The 23,042-nt window shown below is 36.2% G+C and overlaps 1 protein-coding gene across 2 annotated transcripts in view; it reads right to left on the bottom strand.

Moving 5' to 3' along the window:
• The window catches only part of TTC21B (tetratricopeptide repeat domain 21B), a 108,376-nt gene that overhangs the window by 5,722 nt on the left and 79,612 nt on the right, over positions 1-23,042 (bottom strand). For both annotated transcript variants that reach the window (XM_074215798.1, XM_074215799.1), the window contains exons 23-26: positions 8,064-8,214; positions 7,682-7,843; positions 5,491-5,686; positions 1,173-1,397 (exon numbers count right to left, since the gene is read on the bottom strand). In XM_074215798.1, the coding sequence (XP_074071899.1) occupies positions 1,173-1,397; positions 5,491-5,686; positions 7,682-7,843; positions 8,064-8,214 (734 nt within the window). The remainder of the gene's footprint in view (positions 1-1,172; positions 1,398-5,490; positions 5,687-7,681; positions 7,844-8,063; positions 8,215-23,042) is intronic.

The raw sequence follows: 23,042 nt of genomic DNA, 5'->3' as shown, positions 1-23,042 counted from the left end.
GAATTATAATATGTGTCGTTTCTAAGCTACAGGGCTTTTTTTTCCCCCCTAAGTGTCATTTTTTCTTCTGAATCTACAGATATAGGAAACCAGTGAGCATGACTGCCATCTTCGAAAAAGTATCCAGGCATACTCTGACAACAGGTCACCACCTGAATCTCTCTCATTGTTGAGCAGACTGTTCTTCCTGTACTATGTCAAGCCTAGAGCTATGACTAGAACATATATTTCTACAATTTCTCAGATTTTTCAAAGTTGTGTTTTATAAGTCTAGTTAAAAATACTGTGTATTTTATTATTTGGGAAAGACAATCAACTGATAAAAATGATTCATCTTTCCTAAGACCTTAGTTAACAATATTCTTTCATTAGACAATATAACTCTCTAGAAAAGCATTTACAAATATATTTCCCTGAAGCTACAAATGTAGGTAAGGATAAAATAAAACAGTTCCTGAAATAATTTACATGAATCTATAAAAACAAATATCCCCAAGAAACTAAGGCAAATTCAAGGTGCTCTTAGAAATTAATTATGAAAGAATCACTAATTTTTTCCCTTATAAGAGAATCCCATACTTAAAAATAATTTTGTTAGAAAAGGCTTTATGTTATAAAAGTCCACATTATATTTTGCAAGTAAACTAACATTTTGATTAAACAATCCAAATCAAAACTTGAAAAGGCATTTTTATAAAATGTATTTGCATAGAGTATTTTAATACATGGGAATGGCATCCAGCTGCAATAAATTCAGTCAGTGTTTCTTTTAGCAAATGAAGCAGAATACCGCAATTGATATTTTTCTGCAATTTTCATTACCTCTGGATAGGATAGATAATCAGAGGCAAATACTTGACATTCCACAAACACCTTTAGAAAGTAGTGCATACTCACAGCTGAAACTTGAAACATGCATAAATTACTTCTATGAATGACAATGACTAAATAGCATCTGCAATTATTTTTTTAACTCTCAAAGATAAATTGCTTATCTCCTGTTTTTCTTAAGTTTATTTCCTAATCATGTCAAGAATAAGCATTCCATTCCCTCTCATCCCCCTTCCAAAGAACAGAAACCTCCTTGAAAATGAATAGAATAGCTTATTATAAAAATACGGAATATAGTTCATAAAATAGGAAAGGAAAGAAGAATTACTTTTATTACTTACCCTATTATGACGCAGGCACCGTCTTAGCAGTTCACTTGCCATATCATATTTTGCTGATTGAATATAAATATCAGCAAGCAGCAGCCAACTCTTTTCAAACTCCTCAGCATCAATAGGATTCCAATTCATTTTTGAAATTCGTTTCAGCTGATTTCTGGCTCGTGGTGTCTGTTTCAAGATCATATATGCGGTTGCCATCCCCAAAAGTGCTGGAATGTGATCTTTCTGCAATTAAATTATTGAAATTGAGATACATATAGATAACTAGTTTTTCCTTAAAAAATTTATTAATGTTATTTGTTTACATGCAAAATAAAATTAGAATGACAGAGGATCTTATTTTGGGAATCCCTCATTTCTGAAATATATAATTATTTGAAATGATCACCCTTAAAAGACATTATATATCCTCATAGTCAGAATATTGCATTAGATGCTAGATGAAGAAACTTTGGCATATTTAATATGGAAACACACAGTCAATCATGCAAGTACCACATCCTGATGCCAGATAATTTGTCTGACTCCACTTTTAGTGTATGTTTTATTGTACCTGTGAAAACAAGCATTTTAAATACAGTTCTTACTTTTCAAGTATTTATGATGACAAGTCACTTAACATTTGTCAGTTTTCCTAAAATATGGATTATAAAAAGAAATGGATCTGTGTAACCTTATCTTCCTTCTTTTTAAATTAGTCTCCCTTCTCTTTTTTCCTTCACCTTTAATTTTGTTCATCTCTCACACAGTGCACCAGACCAAAAATTAAAATTGGTGTAGGTTACCTTTCCTTTAAGTAATTATGAGAAATATCAAATTCATATTGTAAAATATACAGGATTATGAGAATTTTAGAGATGGAAGAAATCTTAGAGGTCTAATTAAGTCCTTTGTTTTTTGAGGAGGAAATTAAATCCTAGAGAGGTCAAATGAATTGGCCGTATAGGTGATGGTCAAACAAGGCTTCAAACCCAGGTTTTCATATGTTTTCCCACTATATAACATTTACTCTTTAGAATAAAATTGAGAAATGGTAGAGAAAATTAATTATTTATAATTGCAAGGAGCAAAGTTAATGTATGGATAATATTCCTACATTTGAAATATGTGGAAAAATAACAGAACACAGAGAAGGGGCACTAAAAGATATGTTCCTAGAGACACTTTTTTTAGTATAATATAATATTATGTTAGCAGCACTAGGGGAAAATGTGGAAACCAGTCTATTATTCAGTTTAGGTGAGAATAGTGATCATGTATAGCTAAATGAACTGGTTCAATACTATAATCTACTTCTTAAAAGATTATGATGATGTTATTATTCATATATGTGCACATGAATGAAATAAATATAGGCACATTTTTCTACATTGATAAGATATATAGTCTGTTATTTGGAAGATGGCTTTAACTGGCTACAAGACAGTAGGAAGGATAGTAGTCACTGATTCTATCTCTTTTTCTCACCTCATGCGGAACATAACACTCTTGTTCACAATGAACTCATTCTGATTGTTACACACTTGAGTGCTGTTTTTCAGCATTCCGTAGCTATGACATATCACTTGAAACTGAGTTTCATTCTGTTCTTACAGATTTTCTTAGGCTTGGCAAACTTGTAATTATCTCCCTTCTGCACTCCACATAGCAGCTGTTGTCATCCATCTGCCACACACATATATTTCAGCAGAGTAAAACTACTGAGGGCATTGTATGAATATTAGTGGAAGATTGTGCTTTAGGACCATGCAGTTTTATGTTTAAATATATATATTTTAAGGGATAATGAAAATGCTCAAAAATCTGATCAGGTTCAAAATGGAATTCCTATTGAGTAAATAATACTGTATAGGAATCTGAATAAATGGAACAAAATGACAAATTAACAGCAGAACAAGAGGAATATAATGACACAAGGCTAGAATATTTTGAATTCACTAATATGACCTCACTAGTATTTACCTATATAGGATGTCCAATAATCTTAGTGCAAGTTAAAGACAACTTCTGAAAGAGGAGTGCTACAAAAATTTAATTACAAGTCAATTATTTAAATTTCTATATTTATTTGTGAATTTTGAATATTTTTAATTTTAATAAGATGAGTACATTATGTTTACTGAAATTTTCTGGATGATACTTTCTCAGACTAGTGAATTAGACCACCTTGATGACATGATTATCTCCATTAGACTTTTTCTTCTGAGAGATCATATCAAAATCATCACGTATGTATTAAAACCTTATTCTTTGGACGATTTTGAAGTTGGGATTACAAAGGCCATTTTTTCAGTCACTGAGTAGGAGCTGATGATTTAATTAAAAAAGAATGAAAACTAATTAGAACTATGTATAACACAAGAACATATTCATGTTGAATATTAGTAAAAAAGATCAATATTTATAAATTCAATTTCACATTTTTAAAAAGTTTGTAACATTTATACTTTTTAAGTAATGAAAGATTACAATTGAACTAAGATTTATGGCCTTTGTATTTCAATACTTTTAGAAGCAATGATTACATCTATGTGATTATTCCTTCCATGGTCACAGATTGGAATCCCTTCATGTAATTTGGTATGCAAGTGAACTAATATAGCCAAAATCATTCATTAGCCAGTGACCAATTTTCTGACAATGAGTATATGAACTTAATGTGGCTGATCTTCACATGATACACATAGTTTGCTTCCAAGTCCATACCTGAAGCTCTTTCAGTGCCAAAATTTGTATTCTTCTGACTACTGGAATAGCCCTTGAGAACCCAGAATCATTTCTATGCTACAATGAGACCTTTGTTATAATGGGGGAATCTCAGCTGAGGGTACTTATATTTACCAGCATATAAATGATATAGAGAAGTTGGAGAACTATTAAATATATGGGAATTAAAATAATTGAAACATTCAAAGACACAAAATTTCATAATAGAGAAGAGTTGCTTGGATATCCTGTAGCCAGAAACAGTCACACTGATGCTCTGAGAAAATAGTGCTGATGGGAACCTTATAGGACCTTTTTGAGTTTGGACCAGAGCAAGCCTTGTGGTACTATGTCCTCGCCCAAGTTAGAATCAAGAGATTAGTGTTATTCAGAAAAAAGATCTGGAATTCCTGGATCCTTCTGTGAAAGACACAATTAAGTAACTAGCCTTCCTAGGTCACTAAAAGTAGGATTTTAAGCAACATAATGTTATCATAATAATTTGTGCTACATTTAAGGAAGTATTCAAAAAAATTTAAACAAGTATTCTTGACTAGGACTTTTGCTACAAGCAAAAAACCCAGCAAGGATCCAGACATTCAACTGGAGATAGAAAATTTCTAGTTTTCAGTGGTCAGCAATGTGGCAAAACAGTACAAAATGAATGCTTGGAGTTGGTTGTCAGCTGAAAGGAATAACTAATATTTCTTCTCTTGTCATTTTCACTTCAAGACAGGAACTGTAGTAGTGTAGTTGAAAGGGAAAATGGAACACCAGAAAAGAGCAAAGTTGTTTTTGTTTTACCTTAGAAATGGGGAGAAATTGAGAAGGGGAAATGAGTTACTCTCTCTTATAAGGGAAAAAAAAAGCACAGTTGAAGGCTTCTTGGGAAAGAAGAAAGTGGGAAAAGCTGAAGGTAAAAATCAGTTTACTATGGTTAGTACTTATGCAGTATTCATATATAATAAGTAATTATTTGCATGACTTTTAAGTAATATAAACACATACTGTCAACACTGTCCTCATTTAGCCTCACAATTGGAAATATTCCAAGTTCACTTCAGTTGATAAGCTTAGATACCTTGCAGTAGCCAAATCTTTTTTTCTTAGTGAATCAAACTAGGACACCTTTATAATTTGGAAATTCTCCAGAGGATTCATTCAGCAATTGTTTATGTCCTATAGGCCATACTGGGGGATTTCCTGTTCTTTGCATCCTAATTACAACTTTTTTTTTTTAAGGTTTTTTTGCAAGGCAAATGGCGTTAAGTGGCTTGCCCAAGGCCACACAGCTAGGTAATTATTAAGTGTCTGAGACTGGATTTGAACCCAGGTACTCCTGACTCCAGGGCCAGTGTTTTATCCACTGCACCACCTAGCCGCCCCCTAATTACAACTCTTAAAGAATATTCATATCTATGAGAGTTCTAAACAAAGAAATACATTATCTTCATAGTTTGGGTTTGCTATATTGACTTTTTTTGCAAAATGAATATTTATTTCAAAATTACCAAGGAACTGATTTTTGGAAATAACAAGTATTCAAAATATATTTTTCTGTGATACTTTGGAAAGAAAACTTTTATTCACTAAATTAAAGAAAACTACTAACCTCTGATGTTGCTATTTCAGTGAAAGTATTTAGTGCTCGCTCAACATTGGCTTTCTGCCTGGTTGCCATTAGGCAATAGTTTTCCATTATTTGAAGTTGTACGAGACCTTGGGTAGTCTGTGGCTTTAGTTCTTTGAGGAGTTTTTCAGCTGTTCTCACAGCTAACTGTATAGATTCTTGCTTCTCAGTGGGATTACTATATCAAAAAAAATGAATGGTATAATTCCACACATAAACACATACACACATGGAAAATCATTCCCTCCTCCTTATTAAATAAAGTTTGTACATTGAAATAAGATCATTTTTAAGAGACCTTATTTTTCCTAACGTAATGGACTTAGTAAAGAATATTGAAAATGTTTTTAAGAAGATGAAATTTGCTCTTAATGGGAGTCATAAACTACAGAAATTATTAAAATATTATTAGCATCAAAATGCTAGGGTAAATATTTTCAAAACAGTAAAAACAGTAAAAACAGTAAATATTAAATGAGAGTGCCTATTTAGGTGGTGATGACATTTTAGTCATTAATAGTTTAAAGATTTCAGCTGCAATAGAAAATGGATTGCCCAGTGGTATTTTATATTCTAAATATTTTTAAAATAAAATTTATTAAAACTATTCTTGAAAAAATGACATTGATGTCCAGTGAAAGTAAAGCTTATTTCTCATTCCTCATTCTCCCAGATTTCTCTGTAGTACTTAACTAATCCTCTTCTTTGTTAAACTTTCTCTTCCTGGTTCTCTGCCTTACTGATTACTTGTTTATTTTCTCTTCCTTTTATACTTCTATGGTTTGCTTTACACCTAAGGCTTTGCCCTTGGCCAGTTGTTCTTTTCTCTAAATTCTTAGCATTAGGAATCTCAAGAAATCTTAAGAAATCTCATTCACTCTCACTGCTTCAATTAACATCTCTCTGCTGAGGACAATGAAATAAATCTTTATCTTGAACTCTTTTCCAAGGCATCCTCATTTTGCATTTCCATTTAGCTACTGCACATGGATGTTATATCATATGTAACATTATGGTCTCTCTTCTCCCTTTACTTTCTCTTTCACTGCCAAGGCTATAGTCTTCATCAGGTCTTTACCTGATCATGACTTGATTACTGAAATAACTGAATAACTGAAATAACCACTTAAATGGTTTAATTTCAAAATAATGCATACCATTATCAGATTAAGTTTTCTATAAGCACTACTTTTATCCTATCATCTCTCTTGCTCCTTGATTTCCTTATCCTGCTATTTAATGAATAATATCCTCGATCTCCAACCTGCCTTTCCAATCTGACCTCCTATTAATATTCTTCATCCCTGGGCTTATTCTAGTCAGGGTGATCTAGTTGGGCTTCCCAAAAAAGACTTCAGTCTACTCATCTAAGTGCCTCTGCCATTTCCCCCCACCTGAAATATCCTTCTTAATCTTCCAAAATCATTCTCTAAAGTCCAGCTCAAGTTCTACTACTTCCCTGGGAAATTACAACCCATGTAAGTCTCTCTGAATTTTGAACACACTTACTTTAAATTCATTTTGATGCTAAGATATATAAGTACCTTTGGCAAGAAATTTATAATCTAGTGGACAGATAACATAAGAACACAGATACCTTAAGAATACAGTAAAACAAAATAAATCTAAAAAGATGTAAGAAAAAAAGGTGTGAGTGCTCACTCTTTACTGGGGGGGGTAATAGGAATCAAAGAAGGATTAATGGAAGAGGCGCTATTTAGGAAAGTGCTGTAAGATATATTGACAGAAAGAACATAAATAAAAATGTGAAGAGTGGAGAGCACAAAATACTCAAGTTCAGTTTGGTTGAAATGTAGAGTACTGAAAAGCTAAGGGGTAGGAAATATGACCAGAGAAACAAATCCGAATTCCAAACTGAAGAGTTGGGACTTTATTCTATAGGCAATGGGAACCATTTAAGACTTTTGAACAAGTGAGTCTCAGGAATAGTTGTTTTTTTTGGAAGATGAAATCTGATTCAGTGAAACTTCAAATGATTTTTCTGTCTCTGATTAAGAGACCAAAAGGTCAATTATGTAATTGAGACTAGATTGTCTGACATCTTGGTAATGCTCTCACTAGAACTTTACTTCTCTTCTTACACTGGCTCCATATCTCTTTCTTAACCAAGCTGTTAAAAATGAAAAGAATGGTGGATTTTTCAGTGACTTACCTTAGGTCTTCCTCCAGATTTTCAAATACTTCACCTCCAAGAGTTTCATTATCTGGGTTCAAACAGATTTCTATCATGTTATAAGTGGCATTCTGACCCCAGTCATTGTCTTTCCGGGCTTTATTAAAATGTCGAAGTGCATCATTTGCTTCTCCAGTGTACCTTGGCAAGGTTAAAAACAACAAACATTTATGGCTTTTTTCCTTCAAACATCCAATTACTATAATTAAAATTTCAATTAAATTTCTATTTTATGTGTTAAACATAAAGTATAAGAATATTTTAGTGTTCAAATTATGGGATAAAAAGATATCTCAGTTGAACACAATGACAATTAAAAGATGCTGTTTACAAGGGAAATTTCTTTACGAAATTAATTTACCAAAGATAAAGTCCTTTACAGTAACAAAATCCTGGCTCAAATCTGGCTCTGGCATTATGTCTCTCAGCCATCAAAAGAAACCTTGGAACTTCTTCAAGTTTTCCAGATCTTCTTAGGAGATCAATTAAGCGAGATAGCGTTCTGTAATTGTCTGGCAACACACAATATTTAAGATTTGAATAAAATGGTAAATGAAATTTTAAACATACTTGAAAGTATATTTTAAAGGTAAACATGAAAACTTTTATTATTATTATGGACAAAAATATTATTGGATGACTAGACGAACTATTAAATAGGAGCTGATTATATTGGTGGCCAACTTGATCTTAGCAGTCACATTCTATATCATCATATCTGAAAGATATATACATTCACTAGGATTTATTATTAATTTCTCAACTAGAGCCACTGGCCTTTAAATATATGAACCACATTTCATTTTGAATAGTTTTATACTAGAGAATTCAGGATCTAAGTGCCACAAAAGTTTTTGACCTTCATGTCATTTTTTATATTTATATAAATGTATTCACATGTTTAGATTTTGTATAGCATTATACATGCATACATATATATTTATAAACATATTTTAAAATATATTATTTCTACTGAGAGAAAGGGTAGGGATGCTTACAGTCTAGAGAGACTATGATAGGTGCAGATGACAATACCTGATAGTTGGCAAACTAAGAGTTCTATTTCCTTATCTTCTTTCAGACATGGACATGAAAAGCATACAAGATATATGGCAACATATAACCAACACTTTTATATATATTTTTAGATAATCATAATCAATCTCAATCCTCTTCCACATAAAATAATTAAATTTGTTTTCTGAAAATAACAACTTTTAATTCCTATGAAGTTTTTCTGGCTGCTTGTAATATTTTCTCTTTGACTTGGGAGTTCTGGAACTTGGCTATAATATTCCTAGGGGTTGGTTTTTTGGGGATCTCTTTCTCTGGGGGATCGGTGGATTCTCTCCATTTCTATTTTGCCCTCTGCTTCTAGAATATCAGGGCAATTTTCCCTGTAGTAATTCTTTGAAAATGATGTCAAGGCTCTTTTCCTGATCATGACTTTCAGGTATTCCAATAATTTTTAAATTATCTTTCCTAAGTGTGTTTTCCATATCAGTTGTTTTTTCAATGAGATATTTCACATTTTCTTCTAATTTTTCATTTTTTTGGTTTTGAAGTATTGATTCCTGATTTCTGTTAAATTCATCAATCTCCCTGAATTCTATTCTTTGTCTAAAGGATTTGTTCTCAGAGAGTTTTCTTATCTCTTTTTCCATCTGGCCAATTTTGCTTTTTAAAGCATTCTTCTCCTCAATAACTTTTTGAACTGTTCTATCCATTTGACCTAAGTTGGTTTTTAGCATGCTATTTTATTCAGCATTTTTTTGGATTTCCTTGACTAAGCTGCTGACTTCATTTTCATGTTTTTCCTGCATCTCTCTCCTTTCTTTTCCCAGTTTTTCTTCCAACTCCCTCATTTGATTTTCAAAGTCTTTTTTGAGCTCTATCATAGCCTGAGCCCAATTTCTGTTTTTCTTGTAGTCTTTAGATGCACAAGCTTGTGCTTCCTCATCTTCAGACTGAGTATTTTGGTCCTTCTTGGGCTCATTTGCAAAATATTTCTCAATAATCTTCTTTTTGTTTCTCTGCTTGCTCTTTTTCCCAGCCTGGGCCTGGTTTGGGGTGTTTCTTGAGCTTTTGGGACACTCCCACAAGGGTCTCAGTGTGTGAAGTTCTGTCCTCCCTTCTGGTCTGTGAATGACCATAAGCTCCCCCCCTCTGCCAAGGGGCTGATGTGGGGGGGGGGCTGCTGTTCTATGGGGGGGCCTAGACTGTGGTCAGGATCTGAATGTGGTCAGAGCCCCAGAGTCCTGTTTCAGGGGCAGAGGACAGAGCTAGGCAGTCTCTCTTCACTCCTCTCCCTCAGCTCAATGGGGGCTCCTGCTTACCAGCTCCACCTGCTTTTGTTTCCGGGTCTGGGCTGCAGAAAGACCAAGCTGCTCTCTGTGTGCCCCGAGGGCTGGGCTCCACGTGCTCGGTCTGGCAGAGGTCCCCCGATGTTCCCCCACTTTGTGCCCAGTGTTCCTCGGGGTGCAGCTCAGGAGACTCCCCAGCTGCTGTGAGCTGAAACCCCCAGTGCCCTGGGGCTGCCTCCAGGAGGCTGAGGTTCTTTGGCTCTGGTGGGCCACCCCTCTGGCGGCGCTTCTCGGACCCGGGGAGCAGAGCCTTTCTGCTCTTTTCCAGGTTACCTTGAGTAGGAGAACTGCCTCACTGGGTCCCTTTGTGGGTTCTGTCTCTCGAAAGTTTAGTTAGAGTCCTTAGCTGATGAATTTTATCAGAGAGCTCCTAAGACTGGATCCCTTCTTGTCGCCATCTTGGCTCCGCCCCCTCGAAGTTCTTAATTACTTATTACTTTCTTAATTATTTTTGATGACTGTATTTATTTTTATAAAAGCACCTGGTACAATACTGTGTACAGTGATAATCCATGAATATTATCAAGTGGCTAACTAAATTTTCTGCTTCAGAGAGGATGAAGAAGGGCCAGGATTTAAAAACTAAAACTTTCTTGAAAAGAAAGGAACTGGGGCAGCTAGGTGGCGCAGTGAATAGAGCACTGGCCTTGGAGTCAGGAGTACCTGGGTTCAAATCCAACCTCAGACACTTAATAATTACCTAGCTGTGTGGCCTTGGGCAAGCCACTTAACCCCATTGCCTTGTAAAATCTAAAAAAAAAAAGAATTTCCTGTAACTTCCCTTCTCTTTTTCAAGAAGCCATTACAGTAGGGCTTCTACTGGAAGCTAGTCTGGATGTCCCAAAATACAAGATCATTCATAAATACAAAAATCTAGGGCAGTGTTAATGACAATTTTTAAAGTCACGAAACACTATTTGGCAATCTAGTGAAGTGTATGAATCACATATTAGAATGCATAAAATAAGACATGTTTAACAAAGAAAACTAATTTCATTGAAATTCAGATATAAACACATTTTTAAAAGTGAGATCACAGAACCTGTAAAACATAGATGTTTTGGGTTGGATAGGCCTGGGAATCCTTTCAATTGAATTCTGAGCTGGGCATTTCAATTTAAGTAACAAATACCTTTTAGTAAATATACATCTCTCTTTTATGTCTTTCATGATATAAATAATTAGAAAGTCAAACAAGGTTATATTTGGTATGCCTTTCAGGGTCTCTTGCAAAATTCTGACATACATGATAGAAATCCTTTAATGTCACCTTTGATTCTATGAAGCAAATGCTTTTTAGTTAACAAAAAATAAGCACTATAAGTTTTTGTGTTCCTTAAAACTTTTGGTCAAATTTTCAGTTCTTAAGATGTTGATGATTATAGAATACTGTCTATAAAAGCACTCTTGTTCTCTCTTGATACTTTCATCAAGGATACCATGTATGTATAATCTTTTTTTTTATAATTTTTTAAATTGTTTTTTGAATTTTACAATTCTCCCCCCCAATCTCCCTTCCTCCTCCCCACCCCACAGAAGGCAGTCTGATAGTCTTTACATTGTTTCCATGCTATACAATGATCAAAACTGAATGGACAAATCTTAACTTTAAGAAAAAAAATAGCAAAATTGCATAAAAAGACACCATTTTGTAAAAGTTTAGTTAATAGTCTTTGGTCTTTGTTTAAACTCCACAATTCTTTCTTTGGATACAGATTGTATTCTCCATTGCAGATATCTTAAAATTGTCCCTGATTATTGTGCTGATGAAATGAGCTAGTCCATTAAGGTTTGATCATCAACCCCATGTTGCTGTTGGTGTGTATAATGTTCTTCTGGTTCTTCTCATCTCACTCAGCATCACTTCATGCAAATCCTTCCAGGCTTTTCTGAATTCCCATCCCTCCTGGTTTATAATAGAATAATAATGTTTCATAACATATTTATACCACAATTTGTTCATCCATTCCTCAATTGATGGACATTCACTCAATTTTCAATTTTTTTTGCCACCACAAACAGGGCTACTATGAATATTTTTGTACAACTGATGCTTTTACCCTTTTTCATCATCTCTTCAGGGTATAGAGCCAGTAGTGGTACTGCTGGATCAAAGGGTATGCACATTTTTATTGCCCTTTGGGCATAATTCCAAACTGCTTTCCAGAAAGGTTGGATGAGTTCACAGCTCCACCAACAATGCCTTATTGTCCCAGATTTCCCACATCCCTTCCAACATTGATCATTGTCTTTTCTGGTCATATTGGCCAGTATGAAAGGTATGAGGGAGTATCCCAGAGATGCTTTAATTTGCATTTCTCTAATCAGTAATGATTTGGAGCAATTTTTCATATGACTGGATTGCTTTGATTTCCTTATCTGTAAATTGTCTCTGCACATCCTTTCACCATTTGTCAATTGGGGAATGGATTTTTTTTTATAAATTTGACTCAGTTCTCTATACATTTTAGAAATAAGTCCTTTGTCAGAAATATTAGTTGTAAAAATTGTTTCCCAGTTTACTACATTTCTTTTGATCTTGGTTACAGTGGTTTTGTTTGTGCAAATGCTTTTTAATTTAACATAATCAAAATTATCTAGTTTGTTTTTAATGATGTTCTCCATCTCTTCCTTGGTCATAAACTGCTTCCCTTTCCATAGATCTGACAGATAAACTATTCCTTGATATACAAGTTTGCTTATAATATTGTCTTTTATGTCTAAATCCTGTACCCATTTTGATATTATCTTGGTATAGGATGTGAGATGTTGGTCTTATGTATAATCTTTATATACATAGATATTATTCCTATCACATTTTGTATTGGTGGGTCACAAAAAGGCAATGAAAAATGCATCAGCATGGTGGATATGAATATAGTGTAATATAGCACTCTCCAAGAATTATACAAAAATAATGGCTCAAAAGATTCCATCAAAGGAAATTTGAAGTGAACATAAGACAGGCATATTGGGTGGATACCCTGTAAAGGATTTACAGGACAACAGCCCAAGAATAACACATAAATAAGATCACAGATTTAAAGAAGATTCAAAGTAAAATTTTAGGTATCAGATTAAGAATTCAATCAATAAAGCAATTATTAAACAAAAGGCAAGTGTCTTTGGAGTACATTATTAAAGCTACTTCATTAGATTATGAGCTCTTTGAGGGCAGGGACTATCTTTTGCCTCTTTTTGTATCCACTGTGCTTAGTATAGTGTCTTGTACATAACTTTTGTTTAGGATGGTAGACAGTCTAGATTTTAAGATAGTTGCTACCTGTCATCATTTTTACTCACTCTACTTCTCTGTCACTCTTAGGCCCTTATTGTTCTGTGCTGTGGCAAATATCAGGATTTTTGGTGGATAATTGTATAGCATCTTTTTTATGAAGAGATTTATTTCCAGTAGTCCTTATGTGATTGAGTCTTGTCTTCTAGGTCAGGGCTATCCAACCTTACTTTTAAAAGATTTTATTGAAACAACAGACAATATATTTTGATTTGCCATTTTAGTGAGAGCTCTGTGGTAGCTCAGATTCCTTTTCTAAAGCATTTAGTAAACTCTAAGTAGTTCACATAAAATCGTATTGCAGGCCGCATTTTAGACAACCCTGTTCTAGATTATATAAAATCACTAATATCTAAAGTCAGCCCAAACCCTAATTTCCTGAATTACTCTAGTCTTAGAATATTGCTATAAAGCATAAAGTAATAGTGAAAGATCACTAGATACTTATAAGAGCTGGATTTGAGTCCCAGCTTTACTACTTACTAACTAGCCATTTTGCTTTCAGTAAATTACTTAATCTCTCTATCTCCAGGTTAACTTATTTTTTTCCCATAAATTGAATAAAATCTCAACTGTAGGTTGTTTCAATTCCAACCTAAAGACACTGAAATTTTAGATTTAACAACTAACCATGTCAGCAAAGCACTTTAAATATTTTTCCTCATCTGATCTTCACAATAACCCTGTAAAAGCTGGTAATTCAAATAAGATCTTCATTTTACATATAAGAAAATAATATTTTGAAAAGAGCTATTAAACTTTGTTAAGTGCTGCTATATGGTAAGTTTGAAGAATATCTCTTTTCACCAGCTAGAATGAGCTAAATCAGACAGAAAATGTCTGAAATAGTGAAGCAGCTGGAGAGGGCTTTGATGGATGAAAATTGACTGGGATGAATAGGATATTTTGTAAACTTATGAAATCCTGCTAATAAATTTTACATTTTGTTTAGAAATGAGTATTAGCCAGGATACCCTCCTGTCTCTTAAGGTTTTGCAAGTGCTCTTTCCTGGTTCTTTCTACTTGTATGACCATTGCTTCTCTATCTCCTTCCATCCCATGAACACTAATAGTAAGTGTACGTCAAGGTTCTTTCCCTGGTCCTCTTTTCTTTGTGTCCATTGCTGTTTTATTTGCTGATCCCATTGGTTCCACTGGTTCAATTATCATCTCTAAGTAGATGATATACATATTCAGACCTATCTGTTTCTCCTGAGCTCAAGTCCTTTGTCACAGTCTTTTAGATATCTTGAATTTATGGCCTAAAGGCATTTCATATTTAATATACATGAAACAAACTCCACACCTTGCCTCTCAAACCTTTCCCTCTTCTCAACTTCCCTATCATTGACAAGAGCATCATGATCTTCCTAGGCAGCTAGGTGGCACAGTGGATTGGTGTTAGGCCACGAGACAGGAAAATGAGCTCAAATCTCACACACTTAAGAGCTATGTGATCCTATGCAAGTCACTTAATCTGTCTGAGTCAGTTTCTGCATCTGTAAAATGGGAATATTAGCAGTACCTACCCTCCCAGGTTTGTGATAAGAAAAAAAATGAGAGAATATCTGTTAAGGTTTGTAAACTAGCATCTGGAATATAGCAGATGTTTAATAAATGCTTGTTCCTTTCCCTTCTCCTAATCACTCAGGCAAACACAGTATCATTCTCTAGTCTTCATTCTCAGTACCAATCTTGTTTCTTTCTTCACACCAATTCTTGCTCATGTTCCTTTTCTCTATTCATAACACAGGTTACTATTGCTTTCACCTAAATAATTGTAATAGTTTAAACTGGTCAAGTTGTCTCAATTCTTGCTCTACTTTAATCTTTTACTCCACTCAGTGCCAGAGTGATTTTTCTCATTGTGTAGGTCTGACCATGTAATTACTACCCATCTTTAAAGATCAAGTAAAGCCCTCTGTTTGACATTTAAAGTTCTTCATAATCTGACCCCTTTATACCTTTTCAGTCTTCTTACACTTTATTTCTCTTTTTTGCATTCTATGATTCAGATACAACAGCCCACTTGCTTTCCCATGCTCTGGCTTTTGTCAGTTGCCCTAGTCTCTCTCTCAAGGATATTCCAATCCCTCCTTTTCCGGAGGCTTCTCCTAGCCCTCTCAGCTACCCGTGCCTTCCCCATTCTGTATCTATCTAACAAGTGCCTAGTAAATGTTGTCTTCTCTATTAGATTCTAAGTTTTGCCTTTATTTTCATCCCTAGTACCTAGGTAGTTGTGACTTGCACATAGAAGCACTTTGTAAATGCTTGTGGACTAGTTTTACATGCCTGAAGTAGCCAGTTCACTATTCCAATGCTGTTAATACTTGGAACCATTTCTACCTGGGTGGAAGGCAGTGAGGTAACTCCTAAAACTGAAGTGAGGTAAAACTAAAATGGTTAAAAGATGAAAGGCAAATGGTTTCAAAATGTATATAAAGTATGAGTCTGTTTAACCAGTAAAACTACATACTTTAGGGGCAGCTAGGTGGTGCAGGAGCACTGGCCCTGGAGTCAGGAGCACCTGAGTTCAAATGAGACCTCAGACAATAATTACCTAGCCGTGTGACCTGGGCAAGTCACTTAACCCCACTAAAAAATAATTTAAAAAAAGGCTACATACTTTACCTAGAAAAGTATCTCTATAAGATGTATTGGGGGATAAACAATGATATTAAATGCATCCATCCCCTTCAGAATTCACTAATATACTAAATGCCTTTTGGAAAAAAGAAAAAAGGGGAGAAGGGAGATTTAAAGAGAATAGATGGCAGGAAAGCTAACAGACTTGGAGAAAATTAAAGTTGCTTAGAGGTATTTAGCTCTCAAGAAGAGTAACAAAAGGGATAAATAATTAATACTTATAAATTAAATAGCAGCCTATTAAAAATGGAAAAAAAGTTTTAAAATGGCCTCAGGCAGTTTATAGGCATGCCAAAAGACAGAAAAAATGGATATGTATCAGTAATATCTTTGATATGGGAACTCTTGTTTATCTTGTGTAATTCTCATCCATGTCCTCCTTTAAGATTGCCAAAGATATCCACCTAATTTACTAGTAATAATAAAGAAATAATTATGGGAATAGAAATTAAGACAATGAAATGATTAACTACTTAGCTACTTCAAAAAAGTTTTTTTCCTTCTAATTCTATAGTTAACTGGACCCTTCCATGTTTGACAACAGAAGGCATCAATAACAATTGAACTACATTGTTTACTTTCTCATCTCCATAAAATCTTTATAAAAAGGATCAATGTATCAATAATGAAAACATAAGAAAGGGTCAGGCTTTCAGGGATGACTTTTAAAAATTATTTTCCAATTATATGTAAAATAATTCCAAATTCTTCCCCTCAAAATATAAAGAAATTTGATAACAATTATACATGTGAAGTCATATAAAGCATATTTCTATATTTAGCAATGCTGCCAAAATACCCAGAAAAAAATAAAACAAGAATAAAGAAAGTTTAAAAAATATATGCTTCAATCTGCATTCAGGGTTCATCAGTTCTCTCTCTGGAGGTAAGCTACATCTGTTATCAAGAGCTCTTTGGAATTCTCTGGGATCATTGTCTTGATTTGAGTAGCTAAGTCAGTCATGGTTGATTATCATTATATTACTGTTACTATGTACAATGTTATTTGAAGAATTAATGTCAAAAGATTAGACTGTCTCTCTGAATGGGAACAGTTTGTTGCTAACTTGGGAGGGAAAGGTGAACCAACATACAATTGGCAACAGTGAAGCAGAAAAAAGAGTGGGCAGTTTTCAGAGATTTGGTGTACAACACCACATTTGCTTATCTGGGTCAGAACACTTGCAAACATCAAGACTGGTTTGATGACAATGATGAGAAACTACAGAAGCTGCCAGATGAAAAATGAGAACTCCAGAGGGTTTACCAGCAGGATAGTTCATCCATTTCTACGAAGGCAGCAAATAATTCCATCAAAAGTAAAGTATAAGCAATGCTTAGAGGGATGCAGGACTCTTGGCTCAGTAAGAAGGCAGATGAAATTCAGTTTTATGTAATAACAATCCAAAGTGCTTTTTATGATGCCCTGAAGGCTGTTTATGGGTCAAAGACATATGGTGCATCTCTCCTACTCAAGTGCTGATGAGGCCACATTGATTAATGATATGGACATGATCCTAGAGACTTGAACTGAACACTTTCATAGTGTTTTAAACAGACCATCATCAATCAATGCAGAAGCCAAAGACCTTTTACCTCAAGCTGAAGTCAATTCACCTGTAGTTGAAATTCCAGCTGAAGAAGAGGTTTTGAATGCCATTAGACTTCTTTCAAGTGGCAAAGCACTTGGTGCTGATTCTATTCCAGCTGAGATTTACAAGGTGTATATGTGTGGGGAGGTTCATTGCTCATCCAAAAGCTAAATGAAATTTTCCACATTATATGGCATGAAGAAGTTATGCCCCAGGAATTTAAGGATACCTCCATCATCCATCTCTATAAAGGTAAAGGGAATAGATTATACTGTGACAGTCACAGGGAAGTTTCTCTTTTAGTCATTGCTGGTGAGGTTCTTGCCAGAATCCTTAATAGGCTGATCCTTCACCTGGAAGATGGTCACCTCTCTCAGAGTCACTGTGGCTTTAGAAAGGTTGATGTGATGTTTGCTGCCTGACAACGCCAGGAAAATGCCAGGAACAGAACAGAACTCTGTATACAAAGCTTTTGATACTGTCAGTCATGAGGGCTTATGGAAAATTATGTCTAATTTTGGGAGAAGTTCATCAGTATTGTCAGTATGTCAATTCTATGATGGCACACTTGCCCGGGTTCTGGATAGTGGATGATGTTCTTGTGATTTCCTAGTCAACAATGGAGTGAAACAGGACTATGTTCTAGCTCCCATGCTTTTAGTATGATATTTTCTGCCATGATATCAAATGCCTTCACTGAGGATGAACAAGGCATCAAAGTTGGCTAATGCACTGATGACAAATTCCAAAGAAGAGGGAGTGTTGGTGCCGAGATGGAACCAAGTATGGATTGGTTTTCTGCTGCTTGTGCTAATTTTAGCCTAACAATTAACACCAAGAAAACACAGATGCTCCATCAGCTGGCACCACACCATCCGCAAATGGAGTCACTGATTACAGCAAATGGAGTTTTGAGTACTGTGGACAAATTCACTTTCCTTGGCAGTGTCCTTTTCATAGTCCTTTCTACAGTGATAAGGTGGTAGACCCACACAATCCCAGAGCTAGCTTAGTATTTGGGAGACTCTGAAAGACTGACTCCCAGACTGAAGGTCTACAGAGCTGTTGCGCTGACATCATAGCTATGTGCCTGTGAAACTTGGACCAAGTCAGGGAAATGAATCTCTTCCATTTAAATATTGATAAGATACCACACCCTGAGGTCTTTTCTTGAGCTAAACTGTCAAGCATTCAAATGTTACTACAGAGAGAGCAACTGCAATGGACTGGTCATGTTTGAATGCCAGATGGATGCTTGCCAAAAAAAAAGACTATTTTATGGAGAACTCAGGGCAAGCATTCACATGGAGGGGTCAGAAGAAGCTATATCAGGACATAGTGTCTCTCTCTTGAGAACTTTAGAATCAATTACACAGCATGGGAGACATTGGCACAGGATGCCCAGCATGGCTTGTCCTCATCAGAGAGAGTGCTGGGCTCTATGAACAAGGCAGAACTGGAGCAGCTCAAAGGAAATGAGAGATACATAAGTTTAGAGTAAACAGCCCAGGTGTTCACATTGGCTATTTGTGTCTAACCTCTGGTAGAGCATTCTGAGCTTGTACTGGTCAGATCAACCCAGGTGGGCACACTGTAACTTGACCCTAATATAGTGATGTCATTTTGGTCTTCTTCAATAATTAAGGACAAGAACCAACTGACCAACAATGCTGTCTTAGATCTGCTCAAATCACTTTGCATGACTCCATATAAATTTCCCCAGGTTTTTCTGAAACCATTCTGCTCCTCAATACTTAAAGCATAATAGTAATCCATCAAATTATATCCTACAACTTCTTCAGTCATTCCTCAAATGAAGAGTATCTTCTTGGTTTCTAATTCTTTGCCATCACACAAAGGACATTTTTGTACAAATGGATGTTTTTCTATTTTCTTTAGAATACAGACCTAGTAGTAGTATTTCTAGCTCTAGAATGCATATCCCTCTGGATATCATTCCAAATTGGTCTCCATCCAGAATAGCTGGACCAATTCACAACTCTAATAATAGAGCATTAATGTCCCCATTTTCCCAACTCTGCCTCCAGCATTTGCAATTTTCCATTTCTGTCATGTTAATCAGAGTGTGTAAGGTGATGTCTCAGAATTTCTTTCATTTGCATTTTTCTGATCAGAACTTTTTCCATGTGACAGCTGAAAGCTTTGATTTCTTCATTTTCTTTCATCATTTATTAAGTGGGGAATAGCCTCCCCCTTTTTTAATAAATTTGGCTCAGTACCCTCTATCATTGAAAAATGAGGCCTTAATCAGAGAATCTTTTTGTAAAAAGTTTTCCCCGGTTTTCTATTTTCCATTTATTTTGGGCTGCATTAATTTTGTTTATGCATCATTTAAAAAATTTAATGTTATCAAAATTATCAATTGTACTTCCTGTGACACTCTCTATATCTTGTTTGATGGTATATATACTCTTCCCTTAATTTACTAAATCCCTTAATTTACTATTTATCCATTTTGATCTTATCTTGTTGTATGAGATTTTGATCATGTGGGTGGAGTCAAGATGGCAACAAGAATGGATCCTGTCTTAGGTGCTTTCTCATAAAACTCATAAGCTAAGGACTCTAACTAAATTTGAGAGACAGAACCCACAGAGGGACCCAGGGAGGCAGTTCTCCTACTCAAGGTAACCTGGAAAAGAGCAGAAAGGCTCTGCTCTCTGGGGTCAGAGGGGCGGCCTGCCAGAGCAAAAGAACTTCAGTCTCCTGGAGGCAGCCCCAGGGTGCTGGGAGCCATAGCTCACAGAGGCAGGGGAGTTTCCAGAGCCCCCAGGGAAGCACTGGGCACAAAGTGGGGGAACAGATGGGGACCTCTGCCAGAGTGAGCATATGAAACCCAGCCCTCAGGGCACACAGCAAGCAGGGTGGCCAGCACAGCACAGATACAGGAACAGAAGCAGGCAGGGCAGGTAAGCAAGAGCTCCCAGGGCATGAGTCCATTGAGCTGAGGGAGGGGAGTGAAGAGAGAGAGAGACTGCCTAGCTCTGTGCTCTACCCCGGAACAGGACTCTGGGGCTCTGACCACATTCAGATCCTGATTGCAGTCTAGGTCCCCTCCATAGAACAGCAGGCCCCCCCCCCCCCACACCTCAGCCCCATGGCAGAGAGGGGCGCATATGGTCATTCACAGACCAGGAGGGAGGACAGAGCCTCACACACTGAGATCCTTGTGGGAGTGTCTCAAAAGCTCAGGAAGCACCCCAAAACCAGGCTCAGGCTGGGAAAATGAGCAAGCAGAGAAAAAAAGAGGAACACCATTGAGAAATATTTTTCAAACAAGCCCAAGAAGGATCAAAATGCTCAGTCTGAAGATGAGGAAGCACAAGCCCCTGCATCTAAAGACTCCAAGAAAAACAAAAATTGGGCTCAGGCTATGACAGAGCTCAAAAAAGACTTTGAAAATCAAACGAGGGAGTTAGAAGAAAAACTGGGAAAAGAAATGAGAGAGATGCAGGAAAAACATGAAAATGAAGTCAGCAGCCTAGTCAAGGAAATCCAAAAAAATGCTGAAGAAAATAGCATGCTAAAAAGCAGCTTAGGTCAAATGGATAAAACAGTTCAAAAAGTTATGGAGGAGAAGAATGCTTTAAAAAGCAAAATTAGCCAGATGGAAAAAGAGATAAGAAAATTCTCTGAGGAGAACAAATCCTTCAGACAAAGAATAGAATTCAAGGAGATTGATGAATTTACCAGAAATCAGGAATCAATACTTCAAAACCAAAAAAATGAAAAATTAGAAGAAAATGTGAAATATTTCATTGAAAAAACAACTGATATGGAAAAGAGACTTCGGAAAGATAATTTAAAAATTATTGGAATACCTGAAAGTCATGATCAGGAAAAGAGCCTTGACATCATTTTCTTTTTTTTTTTTTGCAAGGCAAATGGGGTTAAGTGGCTTGCCCAAGGCCACACAGCTAGGTAATTATTAAGTGTCTGAGACTGGATTTGAACCCAGGTACTCCTGACTCCAAGGCCGGTGCTTTATCCACTACGCCACCTAGCCGCCCCGACATCATTTTCAAAGAATTACTACAGGAAAATTGCCCTGATATTCTAGATGCAGAGGGCAAAATAGAAATGGAGAGAATCCACCGATCCCCCTGAGAAAGAGATCCCAAAAAACCAACCCCTAGGAATATTATAGCCAAGTTCCAGAACTCCCAAGTCAAAGAGAAAATATTACAAGCAGCCAGAAGGACACAGTTCAAATATCATGGAGCTACAGTCAGGATCACACAGGATTTAGCAGCAACTACATTGGAAGCTCATAGGGCTTGGAATATAATATACCGGAAGGCAAAAGAGCTTAGAATGCAACCAAGAATCAACTACCCAGCAAGGCTGAATGTCCTCTTCTAGGGGAAAAAAGATGGACTTTTAATGAACCAGGGGAATTTCAAATGTTCCTGTTGGAATGGCCAGAGCTGAACAGAAGGTTTGATCTTCAGATACAGGACTCAGGTGAAGCATAGAGATTGGAGGAGAAGGGGAAAATATGAGGGACTTAATGATGAACTGCATGTATTCCTGTATAGAAAAATGACATTGATAATACTCAAATGAACCTTCTCAGTTAACAGAGAAGGTAGAGGGAGCTTTTATAGTTGAAGCACAGGAAAAAGCTGAATTCAAAGATAAAATATGGTGTAAAAATGGAGTCAATAGAAAAAAGGGAAATGTAATGGGAGAAAGAAAAAGGAGAGGGGAAATAGGCCAAGATATTTCATATAATAAGATTTTTCTTTATTACAATGAGCTATTGCAATGATATGGAAGGGGGAAGGCAAGGGGGAATGAGGGAAACCACTTTCATCAGAGGTGGCTAGGAGGAAAACAGCATATATACTCAATGGGGTATAGGCATCTGTTATAAGGAGGGGGGGATGGGGGAAGGGGGGGATTTGGTCAGATATAACTAATTTTCTTTTTTACTTCTTGCATGGGGCTGGGATTGGATGGCCTGTCCCGGACCATAGGGCCAGGTGGCTGGGCCTAAGAGGTGGTAGGGGGGCTCAGGGCCTTTTGGCCCCAGAGTTGGGGATCTGTCTGCTGCACCACTCAGCTACCCTACAGCAGAGTCAGAGTGAAAGGAGAGAGAAAATATAGTACATGGTAGTGGAGAAATATGAAAGGAGGGAGTTGCAATCAACAACGGCAATGGTGGAAAAATATGGAAGTAACTTTTGCCATGGACTTATCATAACGAATGTGATCCACCTATGACAGAGTTGTTGGTGTTGGAACAAAGACTCAAGCACATTTATTATTATTATTATTTTTTTTGGGGGGGTACAGGGCAAATGGGGCTGGGTGGCCTGCCTGGGGCCACATAGCAGGGTGATCGTTGGGTGTCTGAGGCCAGATTTGGACCCAGGTGCTCCTGGCTCAAGGGCCAATGCTCTGTCCGCCACCCAGCCACC

Source organism: Macrotis lagotis, chromosome 1 (assembly GCF_037893015.1).
Source record: "Macrotis lagotis isolate mMagLag1 chromosome 1, bilby.v1.9.chrom.fasta, whole genome shotgun sequence".
Lineage (NCBI taxonomy): Eukaryota > Metazoa > Chordata > Mammalia > Peramelemorphia > Peramelidae > Macrotis > Macrotis lagotis.
Note: the sequence above shows the minus strand (reverse complement) of the source record. Positions and strands in the feature narration are given on the sequence as shown.